The sequence below is a fragment of the Heloderma suspectum genome, chromosome W (genome assembly GCF_057233095.1).
Source record: "Heloderma suspectum isolate Gila_16-S chromosome W, 16-S_ref, whole genome shotgun sequence".
NCBI classification, from domain to species: Eukaryota; Metazoa; Chordata; class Lepidosauria; order Squamata; family Helodermatidae; genus Heloderma; species Heloderma suspectum.
In genome coordinates, this window is record NC_139475.1 from 60,437,378 (window position 1) to 60,462,136 (window position 24,759).

Sequence of the window (24,759 nt, forward strand, 5' to 3'; positions counted from 1 at the left end):
CTGAGTACCAATTGGTTACTGAGGATGCATAGCGTATTTTCTTTGTTCTCCAAATTTCAGTCTGAATAAATACATCCTGTTTCTTTTATTTGGGGAAGACACTGTTTCGTCTTCATCTCCCATGGCTGTGATGTGCTTTAATAAATTTCTGACTGTTCAACCTAACCTGCCTTGGATATTTCCTTAACAATTTGGTGCCGTGACTCGGATCCCAAATGCTGAGGAGAATTGAACCAATCTGGACCACCATTCACTGAACATCCCAGAAACGTGCACCAAGGTAAGAGACCTTTTGAAATCTCTAAGTCTGGGACTCAGTGTGAGGCTGCCCGTGGGACGATTCTGCCTTGGCTGACAGGATACTGCCTTTAAAGAGACCGTCAGTAATTTAAGCACTTGTTAAGTTTTTGTTTGTTTGGATTACAGAGGTCCGTGGGATATGGCTTCAGGTGAATGACAGTTTGCCTTGTGTGAATTGAGGAAAAGAATAGAACGAGAGTTGCCTGGTATGAATTGAGGTAAAAAGGAGCTGGAACCTTGTGAGAGTGAGTTTTCCTTCTTCCCTCCACCGTATGAGCCGGCTGACAAGGCACAGACCTCCTGAATAAATCATTCCTGAATGAACAGAGATTGCAGCAAGTGACCCGGCCTTTCCCTCACTCCCTGCCATGGTATGAGCTCCCTAGACCTTGAGTGACTGATTGCACCTCCAATTCAGTGAGAGTTGGTTTCCTGACTGTACCTCAGAATTTGGCAGTGCCTTTCCTTTCTCGCAACCTGTGGAGACCTCGTGATTGTTTTTCTGCGTGCTCCTGTGTGAATTGAGGGTGGGGTCGGATTCTTCCAAAGACATTCCGCAGCCCCCAAAGGATGTGTACAATGTACATGTACAGGAATTATGGACCTAAGACTCACAAGCTTTGGACAAATGGAACTTGACCTGTCCAAACAATTTCCCTTGGTTGAGACCTTTGATTTGGATAGAACTGTGCAGTTAAAGGGAGCCTCGGAATTTCGGGGTCCAAGGTGGCACAGGGGCAAGGAGAATGCATTCTCTGATTGGTATGTTGAGAGGTCAAAAAGGTCACTGAAGTCCTGGGAAGCAGAGTCTTAACAACTCCCAAGAAAAACTGAAAGACCCGGTCAAATTTTGAAACATCAGAAAAAAGCCACAGAAATTTAGAAACAGAATTGCAAACCGTGATCATTTGTTAAAATCCTAACTGGGCTAGCATGAACCAACTTATGAGAGTTATTTTTCCTCAAGAAATGCACACTAGATTAAAGGAACAAACCAATTGGCCAAATCAAGAACCAGCTGATCTTGATACTTTAAGATCAAGTGCGCATCAGACACCTAGAAACAATCCCTCAAATTTGTCTGCAGAAAACTTGATCAGGCTAAAAAACATCAATGGTAAACGAAACAAAACTGAGACTACAGCAAACTATATGGATCGTCTAAAGACATTTTTTGAAAAACATTCTAGCACTGCTGCCACTTATTTGTAGCCAAGTTGAGCATTAGAAAATTAAGTGTCCACACTGGCCTGGCCAGCTGATGGAAACACTTCACACATCCCCCTCCTCCCCAAAACGTCTAAGAGAGCCAAGAAGTTTGTAACTTCATCAACGCCCATTTCTTTCTATTGACCAGAGGAGACCTTTTGTGTAAAATTGGTTACACTATCTTTGTTCCCTGGCAGAGTATATTCAGATATTCCTGAGCCACTTCCCTGGTCTTCTAACACTGAAACTGCTTCCACGGCTCCAAAACAAGCTGTTCTGAAACAACTTGGGCTTCCTGATTATTCCATTTACTCCCTTCTGTTATGAAAAAAAATTGTGCTCTTACTGTGCTTACCCCAAAGCATAGAAATAAGAGCTGACTAGTACCATATTACAGTACTTTCCTTGATTCTACAGCTGCTGCCCTCTTTGTTCAAGCCTCTGAAAATATTGTATTAAGTTCTCCTTTAACACTTTGTGTACCCCACTGAGCAGCAGCTGTTCTACTTAAAACCAATACTCAACACCTTAATCACAGATCTTCAGGTAAGAAATTTTGCTTCTCTCTAGCAGTCATATTATAGCCCAACATTGTTCCACTCTAAATCCTGCTTCTTTGCTGCCTGATCCTTCTGAGCCACTGACTAATGTTGATTGTGTGTATTTTGTAGATAGGTCTTGTCAAAGAAATCCTGAAAAGATATGCTGTCTGTACTTCCCATAGTGTAATAGAGCAACTTCCTTTGCCTAACTGTACTTCTGTTGAAGTTGCAGAACCTTTTGCCCTGTCTAGGTGTCAGGGGTGTTTCTGAGCGCAGGGAGTGGGATAGCAGTTCAGATTCTGAAGGAGAACCACCAGACATGGGGGAGGTGTTTTCCCAGGCTAGTCCAGACATGACTGGGCCAGCTTCTCAGGTTACAAACACCCAGCTGGCTGAGGATGAGAATTCCTCTTCACACACACCCGTGAGCGACAGCGAACAGAAGGAGGCGGGGTTTGGGGAGTCTGATCTAATAGATGCCAGGCCCGGGTGCAGAGCAAAAAGAGAGAAGGCAGAGGCAGAACTTAGACCGTCTACCTGATTGGCCTTGCATGAGAAGCTGCGCTCGGAAGTTTCACAAGAGAGAGGGACCTCTTCAAACGGCGGGCAACCCTCTTAACTTCAATTTGAATTCCCCTGAAGGCATTCCTTTGTAGACTGAGAGTCACTGAGAATTTGCATCTGTATGACCCTGTGAAGTAATGGGTTAAAAGCTGTAGACTGAAGCCTCTCATCTGTGTTTGTTTTCGGCATTGAAATAAAGTGGAGGCTCAAGGAACCCTGACACTAGGGCTACCGCCTTATTCCCTTCAGCAATAAACCAGTCTCCCATGGCAACTTTTGAAGATGTTGCACAACTCCAAAATCAGGCCCAAATGTTGAAAAAGAAAAGTGGAGACTGGCTGGTTGTTATCAGTACACTGACCATTTGTGGCGCTCCCCGGCCACCTGGTGACGTCCATGGTCCTTCTTCTCCACCTTGTAGTAGCAGATGAAGAGTAGAATTGATTGAGTCAATGCCCTAAGGGGTGAAGGTAGGGATGCTGGAGAAATTTGAGACGACTAAAATGTGGTTGGAGTTCTAAGAATCCGACCTGCAGAATCTACTGCGGAACGACCCCCTCAGGCCATGTGGAGTCTGTAGACTTTCGGATGTTTTTTTTTTTTTTTTTTAACTTTCCCCAAAACTTACGCATATAAACCTGTAGGAAAATACTCAAGTTTCTTCTGAGGAAACATTGACTAGAATGGGAGACTATATGCTAAATGTTACGTATTCAGGTAAATTATGTAAATACTTACGTAATTTGTGTATTTTTCTGCATGCTGAAAAAAATATTTGAATCTGTCTGTGGGCCGACTATGGAACAAAAGGCACCTGACAATCCACGAAACACAGACAGAGTGGATTGTAACCAGTTCGTACATCCCTCGGTGAAGGTGCTATAATGATTTAGATCAAGCAAGTTGCATAAATGTGAATGTGTTTAATGTATACATAATGTAATATATAAGACGGGCACGCTTGCACCGGCGGCCTGTATGTTCCGAGCCCGATTCAAGGTGCTGGTTTTAACCTATAAAGCCTTACACGGCTTGGGACCACAATACCTGACATAGCGCCTCTCCCAACACGAACCTACCCATAGACTATGCTAAACATTTAAGGCCCTCCTCTGGCTGCCTACACCGAGGGAAGCTCAGAGGACGGCGACCAGGGAGAGGGCCTTTTCGGTGGTGGCCCCCAAATTTTGGAATGATCTCCCCGACGAGGCCCGCCTGGCACCAACATTGTTATCTTTTCAGCGCCAGGTTAAGACCTTTCTCTTCTCCCAGGCATTCAGCAGCATATGGTAAGTTTTAATCGATCTTGGAATGTCTTACGGTTATTTGTTTTTGAGATTGTTTGAAGTTGTTTTAGATATGTTTCTTTTGTTTATATTGTCTGTTCATGTGTCTTTTATGTAAATAGTTTTTAATCTCTGTATATTGTATTTTTAATGTTTTTAATCTTTGTAAACCACCTAGAGAGCTCCAGCTATTGGGCAGTATAGGAATGTAATAAAATAAATAAATGACGCACTCAGTAACTTTGTTTTTGCTTTTAGAGAAAATGTCTTTATATCTGTATTTGTGCCTAATGTTCTTGCCATCTAGGAGTGTGAGTTATTTATTCCTTAGTCATCAAATACCTGTCCTTTGGATCTGCTGGACAGATTGTCCTATACGACACCTGAAAGCTACAACAGCAGCTTCTCCTCCCCCAAATCAAGATGCAGTGACTGGCAGTAGAGAGTGAGCGTTGGCCGAGGATTGTCTGTATGGTCATGTATTAGCTAATGTGTCTGAACATGTATTGCAGCTCAAGCTCAACCCTCTGTGTGTACCAGTAAGTGTTACTTCTCAAAGAAGACAACGCAAGCTAAACTGAATATTGTTGAGGGATGCTGCATGTGCTAGAAGGATGCTGTCAAGACGAGAATGAGATTTTAAAGTGGTCTAAGCAAGCGTAAACTTTTACTGAAAGTCACCGGTGAGATGCATTTGTACTCTGAGGTAACAGTGGATTTGAAATCCTATATACTGTGCATTGTCCCATCGTTATAGTGGTTATTGTTATCTTCTCGCTTTGTCCTTTTGCTTTGTATGTAGCCTAGCAAGCTTAATGATAAATGATCTGTTTTAATTGTTTAAGGAAAAACTGCATATAGAATCTGAGAGAATTCAGGGGAGGAGTGTATTAGATTTCGTTTCAAAAGAATAGCAAGCAGTCAAGTGTGAATTTGCCCAAAATCATATGCAGTAATAATGCAGTAATCAATAGCACAAGTACACTGATTTGCTAGAAAGTTGGCAATTTTCATGATTTTAGAGTTTGTTCTTATAGCTGCATTCACATACAGTGAAAGCCATGCTTTTTGCTACTAACAGAAGCTAAAACAATGCACCATAATTGCTCTTCACACTGTGTACCTTCTGATAAGGAATGCTTCTTTCTGTACTGCAAGAAAACTTATTTTGCTGCCAAAAGAGAGAGGCCTTGGTGAAGGGGGGCCAGCAGTGTGTGTACTTTCTGACAGTTTTCTAACTTAGTGAGACTTGCTGTATAATCCTGAGTGAATTAGCCTGTTATCTGTTCTCGCATGAGAGAAAGAAGGTGCACCATTTGTTCAGATAGCCAGCCCTGAAGCGCCCCATCACTCCCCTGGAAACCAGAGTGACTGAACCGAGAGTTAAGGGATGTGTAAGCTTTCTTTTCTTTTCCCCTTCATGGATCACTGCCTTGTTGTGGTGAAGGGGCTTGCGTAACTCAGTGAAGCCATAAGCTATGCCGTGCAGGGCCACCCAAGACGGACAGGTCATGGCAGAGAGTTCTGACAAAATGTGGTCCACTGGAGAAGGAAATGGCAACCCACTCCAGTATTCTTGCCAAGAAAACCCCATGGAACGTATCACAAGGCTAAAAGAGATGACGCCGGAAGATGAGCCCCTCAGGTCGGAAGGTGTCCAATATGCTACTGGGGAAGAGCAGAGGGTATTTCCAAGTAGTGCCAGAAAGAGTGAAGCGGCTGGGCCAAACCCGAAAGGACACTCAGCTGTGGATGTGTCTGGCGGTGAAAAGAAAATCCGATGCTGTGAAGAACAATATTGCTTAGGAACCTGGAATGTCAGATCAATGAATCAAGGTAAGCTGGAGGTGGTCAAACATGAGATGGCAAGACTGAACATTGACATCTTGGGAATCAGCGAACTCAAATGGACAGGCATGGGCGAATTTAATTCAGGTGACCATCATATCTACTATTGTGGGCAAGAATCCCTTAGAAGAAATGGAGTAGCACTCATAGTCAACAAAAGGGTGGGAAAAGCAGTACTGGGGTACAATCTTAAAAATGATAGAATGATCTCAGTACGAATCCAAGGCAAACCATTCAACATCACAGTAATTCAAGTCTATGCCCCAACCACTGAGGCCGAAGAAGCTGAGGTTGATGGGTTCTATGAAGACCTACAACACCTTCTAGAACTAACACCAAAAAAAGATGTCCTCTTCATCATAGGGGATTGGAATGCTAAAGTAGGAAGTCAAGAAATCACCGGGATAACAGGCAGGCATGGCCTTGGTGTACAAAAGGAAGCAGGACAAAAGCTAATAGAGTTTTGCCAAGAGAACATGCTGATCATAGCAAACACTCTTTTCCAACAGCACAAGAGGCGACTCTACACATGGACGTCACCAGATGGTCAATATCGAAATCAGATTGATTATGTCCTTTGCAGCCAAAGATGGAGAAGCTCCATACAGTCAGTAAAAACAAGACCTGGAGCTGACTGTGGCTCAGATCATGAGCTGCTTCTTGCAAAATTTCGGCTTACATTGAAGAACGTCGGGAAAACCACTAAACCGTTCAGGTATGACCTAAATCATATCCCTGATGAATATACAGCGGAGGTGAGGAATAGATTCCAGGGATTAGACCTGATAGACAGAGTGCCTGAGGAACTATGGACGGAGGTGCGTAACATTGTTCAGGAGGCAGCAACGAAATCCGTCCCAAAGAAAAAGAAATGCAAGAAAGCCAAGTGGCTGTCTGATGAGGCTTTACAAGTAGCTCACTAAAGAAGGGAAGCGAAAAGGAAGGGAGAAAGGGGAAGATATATCCAACTGAATGCAGAGTTCCAGAGAATAGCAAGGAGAGACAAGAAGGCCTTCTTAAATGAACAATGCAAAGAAATCGAGGAAAACAACAGAATGGGAAAGACTAGAGATCTCTTCAAGAAAATTGGAGATCTCAAGGGAACGTTTTGTGCAAAGACGGGCATGATAAAGGACAAAGAAGGCAGGGACCTAACAGAAGCAGATGAGATTAAGAAGAGGTGGCAAGAATACACAGAAGAACTATACAGGAAAGATCTGAATGTCCCTGATAGCCATGATAGTGCGGTCACTGAACTTGAGCCGGACATCCTAGAGAGTGAAGTCAAGTGGGCCTTAGGAAGCATTAGTAACAACAAAGCTAGCGGAGATGACAGTATTCCAGCCGAGCTATTTAAAATCCTAAAAGATGATGCTGTTAAAGTGCTGCATTCAATATGCCAACAAATCTGGAACACTCAACAGTGGCCACAAGACTGGAAAAGGTCAGTTTACATTCCAATTCCAAAGAAGGGCAACGCCAAAGAGTGTTCAAACTACTGCACAATTGTGCTCATTTCACATGCCAGCAAGGTGATGCTCAAAATCCTACAAGCTAGGCTTCAGCAGTATGCGAACCGAGAACTACCGGAAGTACAAGCTGGGTTTCGAAGAGGCAGACGAACTAGAGATCAAATCGCCAACATTCGCTGCATCATGGAGAAAGCAAGAGAATTCCAGAAAAACGTCTATTTCTGCTTCATTGACTACGCTAAAGCCTTTGATTGTGTGGATCACAACAAACTGTGGCAAATTCTGAAAGTGATGGGAGTACCAGACCACCTTACCTGTCTCCTGAGAAACCTGTACGAGGGTCAAGAAGCAACAGTAAGAACCAGACATGGAACAACCGATTGGTTCAAAATTGGGAAAGGAGTACGACAAGGCTGCATATTGTCACCCTGCTTATTTAACTCATATGCAGAGTACATCATGAGAAATGCCGGGTTGGATGAATCAGAGGTCGGAATTAAGATTGCCGGGAGTATTATCAACAACCTCCGATATGCAGACGATACCACCCTAATGGCAGAAAACGAAGAGGATCTCAAGAGCCTCTTGTGGAGGGTGAAAGAGGGGAGTGCAAAAGCTGGTTTGAAACTCAACATTAAAAAAACGAAGATCATGGCATCTGGCCCCATCACTTCCTGGCATATAGAAGGGGAAGAAATGGAAGCAGTGACAGATTTTACTTTCTTGGGCTCCAAGATCACCGCAGACGGTGACTGTAGCCATGAAATTAAAAGACGCTTGCTCCTTGGGAGGAAAGCTATGGCCAACCTAGACAGCATAGTAAGAAGCAGAGACATCACCTTGCCGACAAAGGTCCGTCTAATCAAAGCTATGGTTTTCCCAGTAGTAATGTATGGCTGTGAGAGCTGGACTATAAGGAAGGCTGAGCGCCGAAGAATTGATGCTTTCGAACTGTGGTGCTGGAGAAGACTCTTACGAGTCCCCTGGACTGCAAGGAGGTCAAATCAGTCCATCCTAAAGGAAATCAACCCTGAGTGCTCATTGGAAGGACAGATACTGAAGCTGAAGCTCCAATATTTTGGCCACCTAATGCGAAGAGAAAACTCCCTGGAAAAGACCCTGGTGCTGGGAAAGACTGAAGGCCAAAGGAGAAGGGGACGGCAGAGGATGAGATGGCTAGATAGCATCACGGATGCAATGAATATGAACTTGAGCACGCTCCGGGAGAGAGCGCAGGACAGGAAGGCCTGGCGTGCTATGGTCCATGGGGTCACGAAGAGTCGGACACGACTGAACGACTGAACAACAACAACAACAACAACAAGCTTTCTTTTAACACACAGATAGATTTCATTCAGATGAAGAAATGTTATTCTTTTAAATATGTATTAGCAGTTGTGTGTATATCCCAGGCCGGATGTGCCTGATTTTGTCTGATCCCAGAAGCTAAGCAGGGTCAGCTCTGGTTAGTAGTTGGATGGGAGACCGCCTGGGCAGGGAATCAGGCTTCCTGCATTGAGCAGTGGGTTGGACTTGATGATCTTGTAGGCCCCTTCCAACCCTATGATTCTATGTCTATAAAGCTCTGCAACTTCTACAGCATTTCCAGTGCCCCTACCATCTCCAGCCAGCAGAGCTGGTGTAGAAAAAAAAAAAAGAATTGAGTCTTAAACAACAACTTAGCTAAAATCTGTGCTAAAACTGGACTCAAATGGTGTGATGCTCTAACTTTGACCCTGCTGAGCATGTATGCCACTTTCCACCAACAGACTAAACGCAGTCCCCATGAGATCCTTCTAAGAAGACCCATAAGACTTCTGTCTTCAGCACCTATTAAAGAACATCATACTAACTTGCACTTAAGCAATGAGACTGTGTTGATCTATTGTCAAGCATTAATGAAGTGTGTGAAGGCTTTCCATGCACAGGTTAAAAAGTGCTTCCAGACATTCCCTTGTTACAGTGTCACAACCTGTAGCCTAGAGGTTGAGTCTACATCAAAGTCCATCAGAAGAAGTCTGCCCTTGGGACTCATGGGAAAAGATCCCAACAGGTGTTGTTGACCACCCACACCGCCTGAAGCTGCAGAGACAGCCTACCTGGATCCCCGCATCCCACTGCAAGAAAGTCTTGCCCCCTGGAGACGATGCGCCCCAGAACCAGACAACGTTGGATGTGCCCTACCACAGAGTTCATCAGCCCTTTTGAGTCATTTTGGACCCAGAAAGAGAAGAGCATCTCTGGTTGCCATCATGGTACTGGCTTTTTGCCCCTTTTCCTGCTATTGTGAGAGATCTTCTTAAACTTTTGGCACTTTGGCCTCCTCTGGATTACAAAATAGCCACCTCTGAAGGGCTCATAATGAGCCAAGCACTTGCTGGTGAGGTGAGCATAAGCCTAGCAGTGAGCCTAGCACCAGTTAGTAAAAGAAGAGTTGCCTCAGCATCCACCAGAGGAACTTTCTCATGATGTGGCACACCTACATCCTGCTCCCACTTGACATCTTTTTTTGCATGAAAGCAAAGAACACTTTCCTGAAATTGGTGAACCAGATTCAAGTGGACTTCAATGTATTGAACTGCTAGATCTGCCACCATGTGCCAGTCCATGCTCATAAAAGCACACCAATGATCCAAATCCCACTAAATCAGACTAAAATTAAGCCCCATTGCCTAGATCTACCAGAAACAGCCACCTAGCAAGATGTGCAATGTAATAAGCATAGTTGTTGTTTGTTTTGTTCCACGTGATCATTGCTTTGACTAAATGTTGTATCAAATTCCTTACTAAAACTATACATAAAGCTGAACTGCACCAGACAGTCAGTAGAATGCAAAGAGAAATGTGAAGAGAAAGAGAGAGTTAAAGAGATTGAACAACTGATACAAACACAGATGGTGAGCCTGATAGGCCCAAAGGGGGGATTGTGAAAGTAGGCCTTGTAAGTAGTTTGGTTCAGGCAAGGTGCCTGATTTTTTTGTGGTGGGGGAGAGAAAGAAAAGGTAAGTGTAACTTGCTCGTAAGCAAGAAATTCCTATCCATCTAAGTAACTCATCCCTCAAGAAGGCTACTGTGCTGAGTACTAATTGGTTTCTGAGCATGTGTAGCTTTCTTTGTTCTCCAACTTTCAGTCTGAATATATACATCCGGTTTCTTTTATTTGGGGAAGACACAGTTTCATCTCTCTCTCCCATGGCGGTCATGTGCTTTAATAAATTTCTGACTGTTCAACCTAACCTGCCTTGGATATTTGCTTAACAGCTATTTGCCTCAGTTCCTCAGACTCCCTTCCTGAATACATCAGTTCAGGCACAGGTATCTGTCCTATATCTTCTACAGTGAACACAGATGAAAAGAATTCATTCAGCTTCTCTGCAATCACCTTGTCCTCCTTCAATACTCCTTAACTCCCCTGTCATCCAATGGTCCAACCACCTCCCTAGCTGGGTTTTGCCTTCTGATATCTTAGAAGAATTCTTTATTGGTGGCCTTAATGTTGTTAGCGAGATGTTGTTCAAAATGCTTTTTTGCATCTCTTACTGTCTGCTTGCATTGCCTTTGTGCAAGCTTGTTCTCCCTTTCGTTTTCCTCATTTGGGCAAGACTTCCATTTTCGGAAGGAAGCTCTTTTCTCTAATAGCTCCCTTAACACTGGTTAACCATGCCTGAAACCTCTTGGACTTGGTGTGACCTTTCCTAACCTGTGGTATACATTTTAGCTGGGCTTCTATTATTGTGGTTTTGAGTAATCTCCAAGCACTTAGAATTCCCCCTTTTAACTTTAACCCTGATATTGTCACCCACAACGCTTCTGTGGAAGAGCCTACCCCTTTTAGGTGCTCCAGTCCACTCAACACTATGCCCTCTTTGACGCACAGGGCAACACCCTATACGCCCTTCCCTGTCCTTCCTAGAGTTTATATCCAGAAGTGATCGTATCTCACGGGTTCTCTCCACTCCACCAAGTTTCTGTTGTTGTTCAGTCGTTCAGTCGTGTCCGACTCTTCGTGACCCCATGGACCATAGCACGCCAGGCCTTCCTGTCCTGCGCTCTCTCCCGGAGCGTGCTCAGGTTCATATTCATTGCATTGGTGATGCTACCTAGCCATCTCATCCCCTGCCGTCCCATTCTCCTTTTGCCTCCAGTCTTTCCCAGCATCAGGATCTTTTCCAGTGACCTTTCTCTTCGCATTAGGTGGCCAAAATATTTGACCTTCAGCTTCAGTATCTGTCCTTCCAATGAGCACTCAGGGTTGATTTCCTTTAATAGGGACTGATTTGACCTCCTTGCAGTCCAGGGGACTCGTAAGAGTCTTCTCCAGCACCACAGTTCGAAAGCATCCATTCTTCGGCACTCAGCCTTCCTTATAGTCCAGCTCTCACAGCCGTACATTACTACTGGGAAAACCATAGCTTTGATTAGACGGACCTTTGTCAGCAAGGGGATGTCTCTGCTTCTTACTATATCGTCTAGGTTTGCCATAGCTTTCCTCCCAAGGAGCAAGCGTCTTTTAATTTCATGGCTACAGTCACCGTCTGCGGTGATCTTGGAGCCCAAGAAAGTAAAATCTGTCACTGCTTCCATTTCTTCCCCTTCTATATGCCAGGAAGTGATGAGGCCAGATGCCATGATCTTAGTTTTCTTAATGTTGAGTTTCAAACCAGCTTTTGCACTCTCCTCTTTCACCCTCCACAAGAGGCTGTTTAGATCCTCTTCGCTTTCTGCCATTAGGGTGGTATCGCCTGCGTATCTGAGGTTGTTGATAATTCTCCCAGCAATCTTAATTCCGACCTGTGATTCATCCAGCCCGGCATTTCTCATGATGAACTCTGCATATAAGTTAAATAAGCAGGGTGACAATATGCAGCCTTGTCGTACTCCTTTCCCAATTTTGAACCAATCGGTTGTTCCATGTCTGGTTCTTACTGCTGCTTCTTGACCCTCATACAGGTTTCTCAGGAGACAGGTAAGGTGGTCTGGTACTCCCATCACTTTCAGAATTTGCCACAGTTTGTTGTGATCCACACAATCAAAGGCTTTAGTGTAGTCAATGAAGCAGAAATAGACGTTTTTCTGGAATTCTCTTGCTTTCTCCATGATCCAGCGAACGTTGGCGATTTGATCTCTAGTTCCTCTGCCTCTTCTAAACCCAGCTTGTACTTCCGGTAGTTCTCGGTTTGCATACTGCTGAAGCCTAGCTTGTAGGATTCTGAGCATCACCTTGCTGGCATGTGAAATGAGCGCAATTGTGCAGTAGTTTGAACACTCTTTGGTGTTGCCCTTCTTTGGAATTGAAATGTAAACTGACCTTTTCCAGTCCTGCGGCCATAGTTGAGTGTTCCAGATTTGTTGGCATATTGAATGCAGCACTTTAACAGCATCATCTTTTAGGATTTTAAATAGCTCAGCTGGAAGACTGTCATCTCCGCTAGCTTTGTTGTTACTAATGCTTCCTAAGGCCCACTTGACTTCACCCTCAAGGATGTCCGGCTCAAGTTCAGTGACCGCACTATCATTGCTATCAGGGACATTCAGATCTTTCCTGTATACTTCTTCTACAAGTTTCTGTAATGCCCACTATATCCAGGTTTGTCTTTAAAACCAAGCACTCCAACTCCCCCATTTTGGCTCAAAGGCTTCTAACATTTGCATAAAGACACCTATGCATACAGTCAGGGCCAGAAATATTGGAACAAGGATAACTGTTTTGGCAGTTGGCCTCTGTACACCACCATATTGAAGTTGAAAGGAAACACACCCAGATGGGAGCGAAGTCAGGACTTTCCGCTGTAATTCAAGGGGTTTGGCAAAAGTGGGGCACTAACCATTCAGGAAGTACAACCAGTGGCATGCACCCCCCCCCATCATTGGTGGCTCATAAGTAATGGAACCAATGGCTGGCAAGCAGCTGCATGGCCAGGTGAGGCCTATTTCCTGGGTACCCCATGACCAATCAAGCAGAGAAAAGGCCTGGAGGTGGTTCTGAGTGTTACATTTGCATTTGGTAGCTGTTCACTGGAACCCCCAACATGAGGTCCAAAGAGGGGTCCATGCGAGTGAAGGAGGCCATCATGAGGCTGAGGAAACAACGTAAACCCATCAGAGAGATAGCAAAAACAGTGGGAGTGGCCAAAACAGCGTGGAACATTCTGAAAGAGAAGGAATTAACTGGCAAGCTCAGCAACAGCAAAAGGCCTGGAAGACCACGGAAGACAACTAAAGCGGATGACCGCAGAACGCTGCTCATGGTGAAGAGGAGCCCTTTCACAACATCTAGCCAGGTCAAGAATGCTCTCGCAGAGGCAGGCATGTCACTGTCAACATCTACAGCCAAGAGATGGCTTTATGAATGTAAATACAGAGGCTTCACAACAAGGTGCAAACCACTGGTAACGCTCAAGAACAGACAGGCCAGATTAGCCTTTGCCAGCAAACACCTAAAAAAACCTGCCCAGTTCTGGAATAAGATTCTTTGGACTGATGAGACCAAGATTAAATTGTACCAGAATGATGGGAAGAGAAAAGTATAGAGAAGGAAAGGAACAGCTCATGATCCAAAGCATACCACGTCATCTGTCAACCATGGTGGAGGCAGTGTTATGGCCTGGGCATGTATGGCTGCTGATGGAGCCGGGTCACTGGTGTTTATTGATGACCTGACTGCTGAGAAAAGCAGCAGGACGAATTCTGAAGTGTATAGGGCTATACATTCTGCTCAGATTCAGCCACATGCTGCCAAACTGATAGGACACCGCTTCATATTGAGATGGATAATGACCCAAAACATACAGCAAAAGCTACCCAAAAGTTTCTCCAGGCAAAGAAGTGGGATGTTCTTCCATGGCCAAGTCAGTCACCTGATCTCCACCCAATAGAGCATGCTTCTCACTAACTGAAGACTGAAGGCAGAAAGACCCACAAACAAGCAGCAGCTGAAGGCAGCTGCAGTGAAGACATGGCAAAGCATCTCGAGGGAGGAAACGCAGCATTGGATCATGTCCATGGGTTCCAGACTTCAGGCGGTCATTGACTGCGAAGGATTTTCATCCAGGTATTAAAGGCGACCCTTAAGTTTGAAATGATGTTGGTTTGTTCCGTTACTTATGAGCCACCAACGATGGGTGTGTGTGCATGCCACTGGCTGTCCTTCCTGAATGGCTAGTGCCCCACTTTTGCCAAACCCCTTGAATTACAGCTGGAAGTCCTGACTTCACTCCCATCTGGGTGTGTTTCCTTTCAACTTCAATGTGGTGATGTACGGAGGCCAACTGCCAAAACAGTTACCCTTGTTCCAATATTTCTGGCCCTGACTGTAGTATCTCTCCCCAGATGCCTCTGGCGTGTGCATCTTTTGCTATGGGACTCTGGCCCCTGTGATTGGCTATTATGTTCTACCATGTACTCCTGGCCTATTTGCTCCCCTTCTACATTTGGGCAATCAAAAACATTTTCATCCTCATCCCTTTGGGATGATTTAACCTGAACTGGATGCTTCCCAGCTCCTGTCCACTTTCCCCCAGGGTTTAGTTTAAAAGCCACTCTGCCCCACTTTTTATGTTTAGCACCAGTAGTCTGGTTCCATTTTGGTTCAAATGGAGCCCGTCCTCCTTTGTACAGGCCCGGCTTGCCCCAAAACGTTCCCCAGTGCCTAACAAATCTGAACCCTTCCTCCTGGCACCACCATCTCATCCAGGCATAGAGGCTCCTCGGCTTCGCCGTTCTAGCTAGCCCTGCGCGTGGAACAGGTAGCATTTCTGAGAAAGCCACCTTGGTGGCCCTGGATTTCAACCTCCTACCTAGCAACTTAAATTTGGCTTCCGGGACCTCACAACTACATTTCCCCACATTGTTGGTACCAACATAGACCACAACCACTGACTCCAGCAGTATCTACCAGGCTATCTAGACAGTGCATGATATCCACAACCTTCGCACCAGGCAGGCAATTCACCATGCAGTCTACACGCCCATCACAAACCCAGTTGTCTATGTGTATAATGGTTGAATCCCCCACTACCACAAGCACCCCTCCCCCCAAGAGACACACCCTCAGTGCAAGAGGATATTTGCTCACCTTCCGAGGAATAGGTCCCGTCTAAGGGATCATTTCCCTCTTCCTCAGAATGACACCCTCCTTCCCCGAAACCCACATTCCCCATGACAGCAAAGGAGCTGTCACCCTGGGAGTGGGGCACAGCTAATGGGTCCCTGAAGGTCTCATCCTGCCTCTCCAGGTCAGCAACCTTGGCCTCGAGGGAACGCACTTGTTCCCCGAGAGCCAGGAGCTCATTACACCGAGCATATACTGCATGTAGCCCTCAGTGCAACACACTGGATAGCCTCCACCCCCCTGTTGGCTTTCTACCTTCAGAACTGTTTTTTTTTATTTGGGTGCGTTTTCCCTGGAAAACCTAGTCGTTTACTACAAGAAGGTGGGAAAAATATTTATGGTTATTTACAGTTACTTACTGTGAGTACAGAGAAAAGCACTGACTTCCTCACCCTGTTGCTAAACTTGCACTTAACTCACTTGTTTGCTGATGCTCCATCACTGGGGCTCCTAGTCCTTAGAGAGGGGGCTCCCTTGCAGGCGTGCCTCCTTATACAGATAGGTCCAACTGCTGCTGCAGTGAATCTGATTGGAAGGCCTCGTTTGAAAAGCAAGGGAGACTGTGTGAACTCCTGAATGGGAATGTAGGTCAGTTGGCCCCCCAGGGAATGGTGATTCCTATTCAGGAAGGCAGACTCTTAACAATGGCCAATGGAAGACCTATTGAGGGGAGATCCTCTATTAAATGGGTTATTGGAGGGGACAGCAGACAAAGGGTAGCCGAGTTGGGAAGGCTGTGGCTTGCAAGGTCTGGATCCTTTTTCTGTTTTTCTTAGAACTTAAATGCTATGCTGAGCCCTTAAACTTGCTATATTTAGTGAGCTGCTCTTTAAGGCCTAAAGCCTGAGCCTAAACTGAGCCCAAACTGAAGCTAGCCTGCACTTCTTTTGCTTTAAGCAGACTCTTGTTCTCCCTTTCTAAGCTTGGGGTTAGTTTAAAATATGCAGCTAAGGGTCTTTTCAACCACTCAGGAGTTTTTTTTAATGCGAAGCTCCAAGGCTTGTAAGTTCTTCCTGGATTCCCAGCCCTTGCCCGATATTTAGCTTTCTCTTGTACATTTGTAAGCTGTTAACCCTCTGGGAATTAGCTGTGCCCTTGTGTTGGCTTCAGTTGCTATTTATCAATTTTAAATTTTTACCTAAGGTACTTTAGCAGATAAAGTAATTTCACTTACCTTTCCCTCGCGCAGTTGCTTCACTCGCTTGTTTGCCGACACTTTGTCACTGGGGCTCCTCGCACTCGGAGAGCTTCCCCCAGCGCCACAAAACCCTCCTCTCAGCACACCCTTCCTCACTCGGTAGGAAAGCCTCCCTCGCTGCCCAGGACGAGGAGGAGCACTCCAGGCGCGGCGCGGATCTTGTCGCCTCAGCACACTCGACAGACAGACAGAGACAGACAGACAGACAGAGACAGAGAGAGAGAGACAGAGAGAGACGGCTGGCTGGCTGGCTGGCTGGCACTCCTCACATCACCGGCCACGCGGGGGGCAGCGCACGACCTCGCGCGCTCACCTTCCCTTCTTCGCCCGGCTTGGCTTTTGTTCCTCGCGCTCTCCGTCCGCCTCTCCGCTCGTATTTGGCGGGAGTTCGCGCAACCTTCGCACTCCAGCGCCCTGATAGGGGAGCCACGTGACCCACCTGCTTGCTCCTTTGCTCTCTATGCAGGGAGGAGGGAGAGTAATTCTCGCGAGAACAGCAGCACGGGGAGACGACTGCGCATGGGCGCGTTCAGCCCGCGTTTCCTTCCTCTCTGTCCAAGGTGAAGAAAAAAGAGTGTCGACTGCCGATTGCAGCCTCAATGTCATAGCATTTAATGTGTAGTCGTTTGCAGCTGGCGTCTCTAATTAGTGTGTGTAAAGACAGGATTGAAAAAATTTTTCAAGCCAGCCGACCTATCTCACAGGGTTGTTGTACGGATAAAATAAAAGGGGGAGGGGGAACGCCTTAACACCATCCTGAGATTCTTGCAGGAAGGCAAGACAAACAATAAATAAAATATGTATTTATAGATAAATAAAGGAAATAAACACATTTATCTTTGCAATTAAAAATAAACATTTTACAGCTGCCTATAGAAAACTATGGAGAAACCTGGGAATTTAGTGTAGCTGTGACTGGGGAGCAGCTTGGAGCCCACCCAAACAAAAGGACTTTTTCACAAATCAGTCCTACACAGAACTAAGGATGGGATCCTATACCCATGCACCTGGGAGTAGGCCTTGTTGAAACCACTGAGTAGACATCTCTAGGATTGTATGCACAAGGCTAGCTCAAGATATTTTGCTACCTGGGGCAGAACAGCAAAGGGCACTCCCTCCCGAAGTTGAAGTGCATAGTACCCAGTGCCACCCTCCATGGGCCCTCTGCTTCAATGAGTCTCCCTTCTCACTGCCATTGTCCCTAGCTGCAATTGCTACTCATCCTTTCCCATCATGGCTACCACTTGCTTGACAGGCAGAGAGGCGGTGGGCAAGGAGGCCATGGCATTTCCTGCTCATGCTTCTCACTACCACCATTGTCTGGGCTGGAGCGAGAGGCAGGTAAACGAGGGGGTTGCAAGGGAGAAGAGGAGGAGGAAGTCCAGGGGGCTCTAGTCAATGGGCCCCTGCTGAGGTGTGTGCCTTTGGCAGATGCCCAACCATGACTACCCTTGATGCCAGCTCTCATAGTACCCAAAGCCAGTCAAGATATTTTGGTACAGGAGGCAGAAAACCACGGAACACCTCTGCCCTTCTTTGACAGGAAAAATAATTAAATAACCAACAATGTCTTGCCCTTTCATGATGCCCAAAACCAGGTGTCCAAGGCAGCCTTCTCTCTCTACTAATCCACACTTACCTGGGAGTCAGCTGCATTGAACTAAGCGGTACTTACTTCTGAGTGGACAGATATAATCACTTATTATAATATATAATTTACTTCTAGTTGGTATGTATAGGATTGAGCTTTTAGTATAATATCTATATAATTAGAACACTAATCATAGTGTTTTTATTTCTGAGTAGACATGTATAGATTTGTGCTGTTAATATATATATACATTTATATAAATATATAGTCATTTATTATAATATATAATGCACTTCTGAGCAGACATACATAGGACCAAGCTGTTATAATAATATATAATTATTATATATTTATAGTATATAAATTACTTCTGAGTAAACATGTGTAGGGTCATGTTATTAGTATAATAGCTATAAGTCGAATATATAATTTATAATTTACTTCTGAGTAAACGTGTATAGGATAGCACTGTTAATATATATAACTTATACTTATTTATTGTAATGAATTATATATTATAAGACATATAAATTATGAAAATAATATTCTATACAGTATATTGTACTTATAGACACACATATATATTATATGGTAAGATACAGTACAATATGTCACAGCATTTCTTGTGTCAAGATGTACATACTCTTTTAGAAAATATGCACATATATGTTTAGGGCACAATCCTATGGCCGCTACACAGCGGCTAAACGGCTATAGGATTGGTAGGTTTCTGGGAACCGACCTCAGAGCCTGCGCTCCGAGGGTGGTTCCCAGAGAACCGCCTCCCTGCCCCCTCTGCCTTTGTAGGTAGTGTGGATCATCTCTGGGCTCGTAAGACCAGCGTGGAGCAGGGCAAAAAGGGGCATTCCCAGAGGCAGGGAGTGCACAAGTGCCGGTATGACGCTTCCTATGCATTGTCCGGCCTCCCCGCCCCACACTCTGACATCCCACAGCTAGACAGCTGAAATTGGCCATCTAGCTGTGAATGCAGGGCAGCCGGAGCGAGGAGATGATCCCTTCTGCACTCCTCCCGCTGTGCATTGGATAGGCAGTCACCTCTGAGTTTGGAGGCTGCTGCCTATCCTGATAGGATTGCTCCCTTAGATATTCATATTCTTTAAAAAATAAATATAAACATGTATTTTGAAATTATTCATAGTTTTAAAAGTATATATACTCATGTATTTTTAAATATTCATATGTGTTAAAAATAAATATACACATGTATTTTAAATATGTATATTTATAGTTTTAAGGATAGGAATAACATTTGAAATACATGTGTATAGTTATTTTTTAAAGAATGGGAATAAGATGTTATTCATAGTCTTTAAAAATATATACACATATTTTAAAATATTATTCATATTCTTTAAAAATACACAGATGTATTTTAAAATGTTATTCATATTCTTTTTAAAAATAATATACACATGTGTGTTTAAATGTTATCTATGCGCCCTAACCCCTTTTCTGTATCTGCAGAATATGTATGTGTGGTTCAATGCAAGGAAGAGAGGGGGCGCTCTGGCTCCATTCTCTATGCTGCCTCTCTGAAAGAAGGGGCGGCGGGAAGGAGTTAAATGTGCATGTCGACGCTCCATCCCGGATGTATCTATGGTTGGAAGCGTGGAGGCCCCACCTCCTCCTTCCCTTCCATTTCTCATTCCGGGGAAGAGACGGGCGGAGCATATCCCTCCGCCTGGTGAGAGGGCTTCTGCGCCTGCGCGCTGGAGGGAGGAGTGGGAGGGCGGAAGTCACCAGAGAGAATCGTGTAATTCTGAGAGGCGTGGAGAGCGAGCGGGGCTGAGCTTTGCGCTCAGCTTGAGCCTGGCTGTTTTGTTCTTCTTTCTTGGTTGCCTCGCCTGCCTGGGGTTTCTTTGCGTGTCCCTCCGCCCCCTTTCAGTTCGTCCTTGTCCTCCCTTCTGTCTTTCAGTCTGTCCACCCTTTCATCTCCCTCCTCTTAGCCTTTAAAAAGCAAACAAACAAACAGGCTTCCACATTCCTCTTCAGCCAGACTGGCTTTTCCTCTCTCACTTTCAGGGACTACTTCATCTGCCTACCCTTTGACTCACTGAGGACTAGTTTCTTTAGCCTTTAAAACTGCCACTCAGCTGCTGCTGGCTTTGGGCTATCCAGGGGTAGGTCTGCCCAGTCTTATATATTACCCACCCATCCACAGGTCTCTCTCTGAGTTGGGGGAGGGGGTCTTGTCTTTTTGGGAAGGGGGTGGTCTCTACATCCCTATATGAACTAGATACTAATTTGTCTCTTTTAAGCTTGTCTTGGCTGCTCAACTCTGTATTGCTCTCTCTGTTTCTGTGGGGATACTTGGTTTGTCCCTCTCTCACTTTGTGGATCCTACGTTGTCTCTTCCTCTGCATTTGTGTGTGTGTGTGTGGGGGGGATGCTTTGTCTTTCTGTCCCTCTGTAGCTCAAAAACTCATCTATCTTTTGTGTCTTTGGGGGGTGGTCCCTCTCTTGTTTTACACAGTTACACACAGACTCTGTATGCCCCCTTGGGACCCTCTCCTGCACACCGTTTTAACCCCCTGCCTCTCGGTACCTCTTTCATCTTCTTTCCTGTTCTGCTCATCTTTGCCTGCCTGTCTACCTTATCTCAAGACCTGGGCTTTGCCCCATTCCCAACCCCTCCCCACCCACCAACACAGCTTAATCAAAGTTGCTTTGTTCCTCCTCAGTTTAGACTCTTTTTCATCTGACTTGCTGTCCCAGTCCTCTTGGGCCACTGTTCTTTCTCTCTGTCTCCGGGATCTAGTTTCGGTACGCGCAAGAAGGTATCATGTCTGTGGCGGGTCTAAAGAAGCAGTTCTACAAAGCCAGCCAGGTGAGAAAAGAGGATGTCCGTCCTGGAGAGAGTGGGGGTGGGGTGGGGGGGATGACACTCATCCAGGTGCCACTGTGATCCAATTGACTTCAGTCTGTTTCTAGATGCACCTTTCCTTTTAACATCGGAGGAGGCTGCCATGTTCTGGCTTTTGGCCTTTCAAAAAATTGCTAACAATCTGATTTTTAAAAACAGCAACAACTATTGACTGTGTATCTTAAGCCTGCTTTGGTTTGTGCGGCTCTGACCTGAAGGTTTCTTCTGGAAGGGAAAAAATGGATCAGGAGTGGCGTGTTGGCTTTGGCAACCAAGGTAGCATTGTGATGTATGGCCTTGCACCTCTTTTTGGCTGGGGCCCAAGAAACCCTGAGCCCCCCAAAACCCACAAGATGCTAACTGGTTTGCATTGTGACAACAGCAAGTGGCGGATGAGTGGTCCAAATTGTCACAGGTCCCCTCTTTGCAGCTGCTGGCTTGGCTGTTGTGGCAAATAACCATCACCTGTAGGCAACTGAGGCAGGGTAATTTTTATATAATAAATAAATAAAAATGGCTGCCATGGAAAAGGAGGAAGTATTAGCAGGTTGGGGAAACCCCAAAGTTTGCAGGAGTACAAAAAAAAGTTGTGAAAAAACACACCCTGAGGTGTGTGAGGGGGAGAACCCCAGTACTGAGTGCACTTAGCAGCCACAGAACACTCACCGACTCTTGGAGAGGGGAAGGGGGAACAGAATGGAAACCCAGATGGAAGAGGCAACGGAATGAAGTATCTTAGAAAAGGGCCTGGCTGCCTGAATGGAGCATCTTAGAAAAGGGCCTGGCTGCCTGAATGGAACACTGAACGGACCGCGGAACAACAGCACCCCACACTGCAGCATTTTATTGGAGGTAGATCGTAGGATGAATGTGCCTATTACTCCATTTTATACCGGACTCGATAGCTCTGCCAGCTATAATCATCTTCCATCAGCCCTGACCATTGGCCATGGTGGCCTGGGCTGTTGGGAGTCCAATAACCTCAGCTTCCCAACCCCTGGCTATAAGGAACTTTCCAGTCTAGGGGAATTGTAACTCCTCCAGCTACTGGGGAGCAGCGACAGCAGGGGGCTGTTGTGCTCATGTGACACTTATGGGCTTCTTGGAAGCATGTGACTGACCACTGTGGGAAACAGGATGTTGGATAAGATGGATGTTGGGTCTTGACCAAGCAAGGTTTTTCTTATGTTACATCTGCCTCAAAATGTTTTGCGCAGGGGCTAAGTGTGAGAGCCATGACCTTAAGTTAGGTTGTCTTAGGCAAGTCACTCACTCTCTGCCTCTCTCCACACCCAGCTTTCAATACAGGGATAGCAACACCAAGTTTCTTTGCAGGGTTGCTGGAAGGATTACCATGGGAATTTACGGTGAGCTTCAAACACTCTTAAGGGCACAATCCTATGCATGTTTAGGGCGCAATCCTATGGGGATAGGTGGCCACCTCCAAACTTGGAGGCGACCGCCTATCCAATGCAGGGCAGGAGAAGCACAGAGGGATCGTTCCCTCCACACTTCTCCTGCCCTGCATTTGCGGCTAGAAGGAGGAGCAGGGGAGGAAGCTGCCAGACGATACATAGGGTGTGTTGTACCTGCATTTCTGCATTCCCTTCCCCAGACCCCCCCCGGGATGCCCCATTTTGGCCACTCCTCGCTCTTCTTCCAAGTGCAGAGCACTGGGCTGAAGTGGGGGAAGGTTGGTTCTCCCGGAACCGACCTCAGAGCATGGGCTCTGAGGTCGGTTCCTGGAAAACCCCATATCCTGTGGCTGTCTAGCTGCTGACTAGCAGCCATAGGATTGCTCCCTTAGACAGAAAAAAGTCCTACAATTCCCAGCATGCCCCAGCCAGCCATAAGAAATAAGTCCTGAGCTGACTCAGGGATCGGAGTTGCAGGACTTATTTCTGTGTAGATATGCACAGGATAGCATTTAACACAGGGGTGCTTCAGATGCTTTGGCCTACAACTCCCATCATCCCTAGCCGGCATAGCCAAGAGCTGACAGGAGTTGCGGTCCTCCAGAAGTTTGGGTGGACAAATTGCCCACCCCTGCTCTGAACCACCGTACAATGTCAACGCTCTCACAATTCGAAGGCGGTCTGGAGATTTCAGAACCTGTGTAGTTAGACAAACAGGACTTCAGCTGGATGGTTCATTGTCAGGTTTGAGGAAACAAGGCAGAAAGAATGGGCTTGTGCAAGCTTTCACAGGGGGTCAAAAAGCGAGCAAGAAGCAGGGCTGCGCTTGCTAATGGTACTCCCAAACCACTGCTGTGTGTGTTCCCCCAAAGATAGTCCCCACAACAAGTTTGATACGTCACTGCTGCCAGCAAAAATCAGTCCTTTTACAAAACCACCACAGACTATCATGTTTATATTAAAAAGGGAACACAGTTGAGAAGCTTGCCCAGTTTTAATGTACTCAACCTCATTTGTTTCAAAGAATTGATAAATTCTGCCTAGCACATGCCATGAAAGGTTGGCTTTTGCCAACCTCACCTGTGCATAGCCAGGTTCCTCACCTGCAGTAAAACCATCTTATAAAAGTTACCCTGCCTCAGTTGCCTACAGGTGATGGTTATTTGCCAAAACAGCCAAGCCAGCGGCTGCAAAGAGAGGACTTGTGACAATCTGGACTGCTCAGCGTCCACTTGCTGTTCTCACAATGCAAACCAGTTAGCATCTTGTGGGTTTAGCGAGAGCAGCCCTGCTTGTTGCTTGCTTTTTGACGCCCTGTGAAAGTTTCACAGGCCCTCAGTACTAAAATCTCCATACACTAACGTATATCTATATAGGCAAATTTAGAAATAATTACTATGATTTCTTTACATTTCACAGGAGGCAAAGCCAGCAAATTAATTTCTCATCCAGATCACCTCAGATAAAATAAGTACTTCAGTTAGTTTGTCCCCTGGCTGAAATTATCCCAAACCAACTGGAAAAGTTTTTTTCTAAGCTTAACTGCTATGCAGGAGAAGGTTTTTGGGGGGTGATGTTGCAGGAAGTAGGAAGGGGCGCATTAACCTTTCCCTCCTTAGCTGCAATCTCCCTTGAAAATTGTCCCCTGTGTGGCAGTGAAGCTGAGAAAAAAAAAGTTCCATTGGTACCAGTGGACCCTCTTTGGAATAGATTCAGTGCTGTGGGTAATAGGTTTGAGCCAAGGCCCTATGGCCCCAGGCCTAGTGACACCCCTTGTCACAGGCTGTATGCCTCTCAATGCCAGTTTGCTGGGGAACACAACCAGGAGGGGGCTATTGTGCTTGTGTTCTACTTGTGAGCTTCCCATTGGGACATCTGGTTAGCCACTTTGGGAACAGAATGCTGGACTAGAGAGGCCTTTAGTCTGAAGCATGATGATTCTTGTGTTCTTATGATTTCACTTTTAGAGAGTCTTAATTCTGGGAAAGAAGAACAGGGACAGCCATATCGATGCTAAAATATACACAGCCAGAGGTGGGAGGATAAGAGACAAATCCAAGGGCTCCATGTGGTCTGCCATCACATTGCAGGAGTTCAGAAACTGGCTGCAAAACACCATGTTGATTGTTTTCCCTCTCCACCTATGTTTCTAGTCCTTAAGGTTCTCTAGCTGGGGGATGGGACCCCCAGAACAGCATGAGAGCCCAAGTGAGTCTGATTTGGGCTGAACAGGAGCTGCACATTTTTGCATGCATACCACGCACACAAAATAAGAAAGGACATCTGGAAGTAGCTTTTGACATTGGATGATCTGACTGAAATGAAATGCTTATAATCCTT

General features: G+C 45.6%; 2 protein-coding genes across 5 annotated transcripts in view; one reads left to right on the forward strand and one right to left on the reverse strand.

Annotated features, from left to right (window-relative positions):
• LOC146334072 (chromatin assembly factor 1 subunit A-like) overlaps nt 1-17,038 on the reverse strand; it is a 70,386-nt gene extending 53,348 nt beyond the window's left edge. The window contains exon 1 of one of the 2 annotated variants that reach the window (XM_084825166.1): nt 16,506-17,038. Coding sequence is in view for 1 of the 2 variants with exons in the window: in XM_084825165.1 (XP_084681291.1) it covers nt 2,977-3,013 (37 nt within the window). In the remaining variant the exon portion in view is untranslated. Of the gene's footprint in view, nt 1-2,976; nt 5,482-16,505 lie in introns of those variants that run through there. The other variant, XM_084825165.1, reaches the window with a different exon arrangement.
• Nucleotides 17,039-19,879: 2,841 nt separating this feature from the next.
• LOC146334073 (endophilin-A2-like) overlaps nt 19,880-24,759 on the forward strand; it is a 90,350-nt gene continuing 85,470 nt past the window's right edge. For 2 of the 3 annotated variants that reach the window (XM_084825168.1, XM_084825170.1), the window contains exon 1: nt 19,880-20,968. In XM_084825168.1, the coding sequence (XP_084681294.1) occupies nt 20,924-20,968 (45 nt within the window). In that variant the 5' untranslated portion in view covers nt 19,880-20,923. The remainder of the gene's footprint in view (nt 20,969-24,759) is intronic. The other variant, XM_084825169.1, reaches the window with a different exon arrangement.